This window comes from Medicago sativa, chromosome 4 (genome assembly GCF_051527215.1).
Source record: "Medicago sativa cultivar Bolivia chromosome 4, Bolivia_mono, whole genome shotgun sequence".
In the NCBI taxonomy this organism is placed as follows: Eukaryota; Viridiplantae; Streptophyta; class Magnoliopsida; order Fabales; family Fabaceae; genus Medicago; species Medicago sativa.
The window spans coordinates 8,936,703-8,946,307 of NC_140752.1; the positions used below are offsets into that span (position 1 = coordinate 8,936,703).

A 9,605-nucleotide genomic window follows, 5' to 3' on the forward strand; every position below is an offset into this window, starting at 1 on the left:
AAAGGAGCAAAGGAATGAGCCTTCCTCACTCCAACATGATTTTGGATGAAATATTTTGAAAAAAAAAATACAAATTTTGTGTCAGTCTGAAAATATACTTTCAAAATTCGATGGTGCGGCGTCCCCAATTCTTGAAACTTTGATCGAAAGGGGAGTACAGTAATATGATGGCTCTCACTTAAAGGAGAGAATGCTGGAAATTCAAGTGTGAGCAATGGAGTTTTAAAGAAAATATGAGAGAACAAACTCTATATGCCAAATGGTAATGGATAATGAATTCCCCACAATCAAATAATAATTGCAGGAAGATATCTTTAGTCATATGATTTCTATACCAAGCTTCAAATCTGAACCATATAATTTCAATCAAACAGCCACCAATGCATAGACTTGCAGGAAATCAGAGTCCATACGTAATGCAATTTAGTTTTAATGTTATGGGTTGGTTAATCTTGTTATACAAGTTAGTTACTTGCTGCACAAGTAAGTGGTTAGTTAGAGTAAAGTATCCTTTTACAGCAAGTTTGTTGGCCATGATTGCAGGCTCTCTCAGTAAGTTAGTTACCACTTACCAGCTATTACCTTTTTTTTTTTTTTTTTTGAATCGGCAAAATATTATTAACCAACAAGGGGAAATCGGTTGCCATAAAACACCGGCTCGAACAAAAACCCCTTAAAAACCACCCCAAAACAAAGGAACAAACAACACCCAAAGTGTATACAAGCAAGTGACTGATGCAAATGTATACAAAGGCCCAAAAACTATCCGGAAAATCAGCTGAGCAAGAACAATAATCCCTACGCATACCGCCGCATCAACCCCAGCCCCGAAACGCCCCAACACACAATGAAACACGCCACAGAACCGCTGGCCGCAGCAAGGCCCAACTGTCAGCAGGTTCCAGCCGATCCTAACAGAAGGCAAACCAGCAACCTCCCAAACCAAACTGCAGCCGCAAAGCAGCGGGCCACAGACTGCTCAAAACCCATCCAACACATCAGAATATTACCTGCTGTAACTAGTAATTTTCAGTGCCTCACATGGGTACCATATTTGAGTGTTTTTTTTTTTTTTTTTTTTTTTTTTTTTAAGGAGCATATTTAACTTTATTCTACATCCATCTAAAATACATTGCACTTTTTTTATTTTTACACTTCATATTTTTTTTTTCTTTTCCCGAAAGCTAGGGCCCCACGTCAACTATGAATGGATGAATTTAAGCCCAATAAAGAAAAACCAAAGGAAATTGCTCCATAGGCCCCGTTTATTGCTCACAAGCTCCCAAAATGGCCAAAATATCTGTTTTAAACGATTGAAAGTTACAAACCGATCGCATCAGAAGATAAATTTCGACGGATATAAAAAAAAGGAACAAAAAAATAGATCGGAAGGCAATGTCTTGCTGAATACCTTCCGATCAATTGATATTAGGCAACATACATTATTTTTGAGGCAATGTCTTTGTCTCTCCAAATGGAAGAAATGGAGAAGAGTTTAAATGGAGATGATGTTAACTCTTATCAGGGGCGGAGCCACTCACATGGTTGTGGGGGCTCCTGCCTGCACAAACTTTTCAATTTTTTTTTTTTTTTTTTATATACATATACATATACTGCTAATAACACCCTACTCACTATTGTTTTAGTAATTTCAAACATATCAAACACTTCCAACCAACTGCCCAAGCCCAAGGCCCAATTGACTACAAAATTCTGATTCACCAACATAACACACATCCAAAAACCAGTTCACAATTTCACAGAAGCAGAACACGCGCGCTTTCTTTCATTCTTTCTCACAATGAACAAACAAATTCCCTCTCTATTTCAACCACATCAAAAAATCAACCACATCTACATCCTTGTTTCTAAATAAAACTTCCTCTTCCTTGTTTCTTGTTTCTCTAATCTTCTTATTCCTTATTTTTTTTTATCTCTTCCTCCATTGGTGGTGATCTAAGAGGTACACTCTCTTCCTTATTTTTATGATTTTAAACTTATTTGTTTTATTTGTTTATTATTGTAATGAGAGTTAACATCTATTATTAGCTTGTTGATATTGAATTTATGTTGATTGTGTAAATTTTATTGTTAGGGTTTGATTTGGGATTATTCAACAATCTTAAACTTTACTGCTATTTTATTGCTTTAAGTGTTTGTGTTGATGTTTTTATGTTCTTTTTATGATTGATTTCCTATGATTTTTATGTACTCATGAGTAGTGTTTATAGGGTAGTTATAACTTATAAAAAAAAAGGTAGTGTTTTTAGAATTATAAATTGATTGTGCTCTGATGAATAAACTTGTAATTTGCTGCAGTAAACATTCAATGAAGAGATTTTACAAACCAATTTCAGAATCAGAACAATCATCAACTCCTAATCCTAATCCTCAAACACTTGATGAATGTGAAAGTATACAATTGGGTCCACCTTTGAAGAAAAGATGGTAAGAATTGGATTTGGGAAAGCTTCCTAGTGATCCTGGGTTGAGGCCAAGACTTTTAGATTATCATCCAAGTGATAGAGAAAAAATTAGGAGATACTATTTTCAAAAGGGCCCTTGTCAACCAAGAGAGATTAATTTTCCACTTACAAAATTTGGAGATTCCTCTCGTAAGTTTAATTTGGAATAGTATTCAAAATATGGCGGTTGGTTGGAATATAGTCAAAAGGAAGATGCAGCATATTGCTTATGTTGTTATCTCATGAGATCACATCTTAAAGAACATAGAGGTAGTGGTGAGGCCTTTATAACAGAAGGTTTTTCAAATTGGAGAAAAAGTGATAGGTTTCAAGTCCATGTCGGAAGTGTAAACAGCGCTCATAATCAAGCATGGAGAAACTGTCAAGATCTAATGAAACAAAAGCAACATATCGAGGGAGCTATGCACAAACAATCCCATCAAGTTAAAGTGGAATATCGAATTCGCCTGACTGCCATTCTTAATTGCATTCGATATCTGTTGATGCAAGGTTTAGCTTTTCGTGGTCATGATGAGAATTCATCATCAATAATAAAGGTAATTTTCTTGAGCTTGTGGATTTTCTTGTTAACCATAATGAAACTATTCGTGAGGTTTGGAAGAATACTAGTGGAAATCTTAAGCTAACATCTCCTCAAATTCAAAAGATTATTGTTAGAGCTGCTGCCTATGAAACAACTAAAGCAATAATTCATGATCTAGGAGATGATTTCTTTGCTATTATGATTGATGAATCTCGAGATATCTCAGTTAAAGAGCAAATGGTATTAAACCCAAGAGATAGCTTTTTTGCATTTGATAAGAAGAAGTTGATTCGTTTAGCTGAATTTTATCCTTCAGAATTTTCTCCTGTTCAACTATTGAAACTAGATTCTCAACTTGAAAATTATATTTTAGATGTATGCTCTGAAGATGCATTTTTTGAATTAGAGGGGATTGGTGATTTGAGTATAAAGATGGTGGAGACAAGAAGACATATTGTGTATCAATTGGTATATTTGCTTTTAAAGTTATCTTTGATACTACTTGTGGCAACTGCAACAGCTGAAAGAGCTTTCTCAGCTATGAAGATTATCAAGACTCAGTTGCGAAATCGAATGGGTGATCAATGGCTAAATGATTGTCTAGTTACTTATATATAGAGAGAGATTTTTATTGAGATTGAAAATGACAAAATCATTCAATATTTTCAAAATATGACAGGTCGTAGAGGACAATTGTAAATGTTGTTGGCAGCTGGGTTTTGGTTTGGTGATGACTTTTGTTGTTTTTGTGGTTTTGGAGCTTAGGCAGGGGTGCTCTTTTCCTACTATATATTACAGGTTTTTCTTTTTGCCTTTTGCTGCAGTGCTGTTCTGTTTTCCTGCTATATATTCCAGCGGCCTATTATTTATAGGTGTTTATTTGTGTATTTTGTTCTTAGTTTTTTGGCACTTTGTTGTTAATATATATATATTCCTGCTATGTTAAATATATATATATATATATATATATATATATATATATATATATATATATATATATATATATATATATAGTGCCTCCACTAGTTGAAATTCCTGGCTCCGCCCCTGACTCTTATAGAGGATGTTCCATTCCATCCATTACGCACTAGTATTTACTGCATCTAAAGCCATATTTTGAATCCTCCTACATCATAAATATCATTTTTATTATCTTCATCTACAATAGGTATTAACATGGGATATGTCATAGAACCACACAATGTAACTAGGATAAACTTGCCCGTTGGTCTCTAAAAGTGGTCCCCACATTTCTTCAGATGTCAAACTACACAAATAATCATGAAATGCTTGATCGAATTGATAAACATAATTTTGACAACGATAAAATATATAGGAATGTCCATATTGCCTAAGCATGCACTCTGGAAAGAGGGTGGAAAACCATCCCAAGGCAATTGGGCAGTAATAAAAAAATTTGATGTAGTAAAAGTTTTCATTTAGAGTGGGCACAAGTAAACTAACAATCCAAGTTTCCATTAACGCAGGCAACTGGGCACTAATGAAGAACTGATGTAAACGTGTTTCATAACATTCTCTAAACCAACAACATCCACTCTTCAATTTCAACGTTATGCATTCATTTTTCTTTTTGATGAAACGTTACGCATTAATGTAACAGTATCTATTTAGGCCTCATACTATATATATATATATATATATATATATATATATATATATATATATATATATATATTCCCTTGTATGGTACCGTTTCATTAACTAAAATTAAATGATACTACTATATAAGAAAATTTCTAGAATTTTTCAGTACCTTTTTATAGAACTTCTAGAAGTTTTTTTAAAATCTATTTCTTTTTAAGAAAAAAATAATAAGGAACTAAAATGTAAGAGCTTTAAATCTTAAAAAAAAATGATTTTTATAATAGTAAACAAACAAAAATAGCTTCAGATTTTTTTTTAAAATTTCTAAAAAAAATCTCTAGATTCTTTTAAGAGTAAATTACACTCCCCTCCCATCAAAGATGCTTGAATTACACTCCCTTCTCCTCTTATGTTAAAATATACACTTGCCTCCCTCTTATTCAAAACATATTAGAAAATATTTCACTCCCCTCCCTTGAGAGAAGCTTGAATTACATTCCACTCCCCTTTTATGTTAAAATCTACGCTTTAGTCCCTCAATATTTTTTTTTATTTCTAATAATCTAACAAAAAAATAATCTTACACACATAAAAGAAAAATAGCATTGCGGGTTCATTTTAATATAATAAAATTTTGAATACATATCTTTCTCTATTTTTTATTCACAATTTCATTAACATATAGTTTTAAACCCTATTATAAAATATGAAACAACCCAAAATAAAATTAAAATATGTGAAAAATTACTAAAGTCGATTAAGTATGGTTATTTAAAAGAGAATTTTTATACTCTAAATTATAAAATTAATGACAAAATATTTAAATTTAATTGTTATTGACATTTAGATTATAAAGAAACAAATTTATATTTTTTAAATGGTGATTCAAAATTAATATATATTATACAAATATTTATTTATGTTAAAATAGATTAAAGTGTAGTCCATATTTAATTATTAAGGGAGGGGGTTGTAATTCAAGCATCTTATAGGGGAGGGAAGTGTAAACTTTACTTTTCAAGGGAGAGGAGTGTATATTTTAACATAAGAGGGGAGGAGAGTGTAATTCAAACATCTTTGAGAGGAGAGGAGTGTAATTTACTCTTCTTTTAAATCCGTAGTTAACGGTGCCCTATATATAATGATGTCATTTCTATAATATCTCATCAGTAATATAAATTTTCGTTTTTAATAACTTTTATTCTTATGGAACAAGACACTTTTTAGGATACACATGTTTCTTATGAGATAAAGTTTCTTATACAACAACCCATCACTCTTTTTCTTATTTTTAGTGTGCTTTTTCTCTTATTTTCATTTTCATATATAGACAAAGCAAAGCACTGTTACAAGTACAAGTTCATTGATTTTGAAGATTGTTGCTATTAGCACCGTTCTTTGAAGAAAAAGGAAGACTTTTGGTTGTAGGTAGCAATGGATGGAAGTGATTTATACATAGCAAGTAGTAGTCTAAGAGGGAATACTTCGACGTTTTTCTCGAGATCTTCGCGGCACGAAGAAGATGATGAAGAAGGTATCAAATGGGCTGCAATTGAAAAACTCCCTACTTACAATCGTTTAAAGAAAGGGTTGTTGGCCAGTTCACATGGAGTTGCCAATGAGATTATTGATATAGATAAACTTGGAGTTCAAGAAAGACGGAAACTTTTGAATAGGTTGATCAATGCTGCTGAAGAGGATAATGAAAAGTTTTTGTTGAAGCTAAAGGAAAGAATTGATAGGTAAGCAAGTAGTATTGATGCATTGCTCTTAAAATCGAGACAAAATCACAATCAAATCGTTCAAATAATTGAACGATATATAGTGTCGGTTCACAATTACATGAATTGATCCATGTTGCTCGTTTTTTTTTTAAACATTGATCATAATTTTCTCACTTTTAACATTTCTTTTCTTCCTATCTTTTGCTCCCTTACATGAGGACATCATTTTCAATTACTCAATAATCTAATGTCACTTTTATGAGTTTTTTTTTTGTTGTCATGTGTTTGTTAATATATATATATATATATATATATATATATATATATATATATATATATATATATATATATATATATATTTTTTTTTTTTTTTTTTTTTTTCTCTTTCAGAGTTGGGATTGAGATTCCAACAAGTGAAGTTCGTTTTGAGCACCTAACTATTGAGGCAGAGGCTTATGTGGGAAGTAGAGCATTACCTAGTTTCACAAACTTTACTATTGGTGCAGTGGAGGTAAATTTCAGCACAATCTAGCTCATAAACTTGTGTTTCTTATTTAGATTTTTTTGGTTAGATATGTTGTCAATCCTATAAAATTATGATTGTTCAACCTTAAACCCTACAAAATTTTTGGTTTGTTATTCATGTTTTGATAAACAACCTTAATCCTATGTTTCTTTGCACTACTTTGTTTTGGTCTTGTAGGGTTTACTTGCTTTTCTTCGTATTCTATCACACAAAAAGAAACATATGACTATCCTTAAAGATGTAAGTGGAATAGTCAAACCTGGTAGGATGACACTGCTTCTTGGTCCTCCAAGTTCCGGAAAGACCACACTTCTTTTGGCCTTAACTGGAAAGCTTGATAAAGCTCTCAAGGTGAAAATACTTGATTAACTTTCATTATGAATTTTAAATTTGATATTTAATTTTTACTTAACATATATGAATATATGTACAAGATATCACCAAAAAAATGAATGTTATTGTGTCCTCTAGGTATCTGGGAGAGTGACTTATAATGGACATGGGATGGATGAATTTGTACCTCAGAGAACTGCTGCATATATTAGTCAACATGATGTTCATATTGGAGAAATGACTGTGAGGGAAACTTTGGCTTTCTCAGCAAGGTGCCAAGGAGTTGGATCAAGATATGGTATAACCACTTCCAATACTAGGGTTTTTTTTTTCTTTCCATGTGTACCAAATTTTTCATATCTAATTTTGCATGATACCATAACAAATCTTGGTGCAATGGTAAAAGTTGTTGTCTTATGACGTGAAAGTCGTATGTTCAAATCCTAAAAATAGTCTCTCCAATTGCTACAAAGTTCACTCATCCATTTCTCTTTGCATCTCAAATTTCCGACACCAAATTTGTCTCGATTGTTTCTCTTTTTATAATCATTATTTTATTTATCTTCTTGTATCAACTTCAAAGTCGGTTCAATATAAAGATTTAAAACAAATTTTACGGTGAAACCATTAAAAATAAAAACTATACAAGACTTATAAAATAAAAAGGATTGAACCTTGGTCCTGAGAACTAATTTTTTTTTTTTTTTTATTTTGTCAAGTAGTATAGTGGCGAGAGCTCATACATTTTAAATGTGGAGAAGTAGGTTGTCCGGGGTTCGAACCCCGACCCCTGCATATAATATGTAATATCCCTACCAACTGAGGACTAATTTAATATGCAATATCCTACCAACTGAGGACTAATTTAATAGTCAGTCAAATAAATAGTCAGTTTTTGTTTGGATTGATTCCAACATTGAAAACAAAGACTAATTTATTTGGTTTGGTTTGCATTGGATTGTTGGATTTATAAGATCATTGATTTGGTTTTTCCACGTGAATTGAATAAAAAAAGTCTACATAATACTCCCTCCGTCCCTTAATGTAACCACCCATTTGATTTTATTTTTGTCCCTAAATGTAACCCCCTTTTCAAATTACTAGATGCATTTATTACTTTTTTCCTAAACATACCCCTAATTATTGGTTTTTTCTAGATTACCCTCTCTTGTTTAGAGGGTATTTACCCCCTCATGATATCAACCAATCAAAATGTAATATACATTGGCAACATTAAATGTCAATAAATGAGTAATTTTTTTTCTATAAAAAAAAATCAATTTTAGGCAACTTTTAATACTTTTAATTTTTATTTAATTATAGACAAGATTACATTATAGGTCCTTTATCTTATTTATTTGTAACACTTTGGTCCTTTATCTTTATTTTTTTCCGTTTAGGTCTTTTATCTCTCATAAAAGCACATATACATCCTTTTTCTCATTTTTTTATTAAAAAAAATACATAATTTTATTTTTTAAAATATATTTTTATGAAAAATGAAAAAAAAATCCAGAAATATGATGAAGATGTACATCATCTCCATCTTCTTTCTTTGAATCTTCATCATCTTCATTGAATCAGAAAAATTATACACAAATATATCTCCAAATATCATGAATTAATGTTATGTTCACCTCAAATCTTCTTTTAAACACAAAATTAAATACAGTAAAATATGGTTATTTAAAAATTAGTTTTATATTATAAATTATAAACTTAATAGCAAAATATTTAAGTTTAATTACCATTGATATTTAAATTATAAAGAAATGAATTTATTTTTCTTAAATGGTGGTTCAAAATTAGTATATATCATAAAAATATTTATTTATGTTAAAATAGATTAAAGTGTAGTACATATTTAATTATTAAGGGAGATGGTTGTAATTCAAGCATCTTATAGGGAGAGGAGTGTAGATTTTATTTTTAAAGGGAGGGAAGTGTATATTTTAACATAAGAGTGGAGGGGAGTGTAATTTACTCTAAATAAAAATTAAAAGTATTAAAAGTTACCTTATGATTAAGATTAACTTTTTTATTTTTAGAAAAAATTGATTTATTTATTTGACATTTAATGTTGTCTATGCATATTACATTTTGATTGGTTGATATATGAGAGGGTAAATTACCCCTTAAACAAGAGAGGGTAACGTAGTTCTCACCCTAATTATTACTACTAACTTGTCTTGAAATATGAATAGTCAAATTTAATACACATACAAACAAAGGACAATTTGGTAATATTAATACACAAAACAGACACATTAATTACACTGACAACTTTTCTTAAGAAATGTGAAAAATGCAAAGGGGGGTTACATTAAGGGACGGAGGGAGTAGTAAAATTTGAGCTAAATCAGTAAAGTAAATGGATTTATCCGACCATCATTCTCACATATGGAAGA

The 9,605-nt window shown here is 31.0% G+C and overlaps 1 protein-coding gene and 1 pseudogene across 2 annotated transcripts; both read left to right on the top strand.

Moving 5' to 3' along the window:
• The first annotated feature begins 2,321 nt into the window (after positions 1-2,321).
• Positions 2,322-3,896, top strand: LOC146926059 (uncharacterized; annotated as a pseudogene). Its single transcript, XR_015034020.1, has 2 exons — positions 2,322-3,586; positions 3,689-3,896. The product of XR_015034020.1 is annotated as an uncharacterized LOC146926059 (transcript).
• Positions 3,897-5,886: 1,990 nt separating this feature from the next.
• LOC146926060 (pleiotropic drug resistance protein 1-like) lies at positions 5,887-7,759 on the top strand. The gene is made up of 4 exons (XM_085758471.1): positions 5,887-6,356; positions 6,729-6,849; positions 7,042-7,215; positions 7,336-7,759. The coding sequence occupies exons 1-4, from the start codon at positions 6,049-6,051 to the stop codon at positions 7,615-7,617; spliced, it is 885 nt and encodes a 294-aa protein (XP_085614597.1). The 5' UTR covers positions 5,887-6,048; the 3' UTR covers positions 7,618-7,759.
• The last annotated feature ends 1,846 nt before the right edge of the window (positions 7,760-9,605 follow it).

Excerpts from the sequence above, each read along its gene's own strand:
- LOC146926060 (XM_085758471.1), top strand. The coding sequence starts at position 6,049 with ATGGATGGAAGTGATTTATACATAGCAAGTAGTAGTCTAAGAGGGAAT. Across the intron at positions 6,357-6,728 it reads CTAAAGGAAAGAATTGATAG|AGTTGGGATTGAGATTCCAA; the intron begins GTAAGCAAGTAG and ends TTTCTCTTTCAG. Across the intron at positions 7,216-7,335 it reads AGCTTGATAAAGCTCTCAAG|GTATCTGGGAGAGTGACTTA; the intron begins GTGAAAATACTT and ends TGTGTCCTCTAG.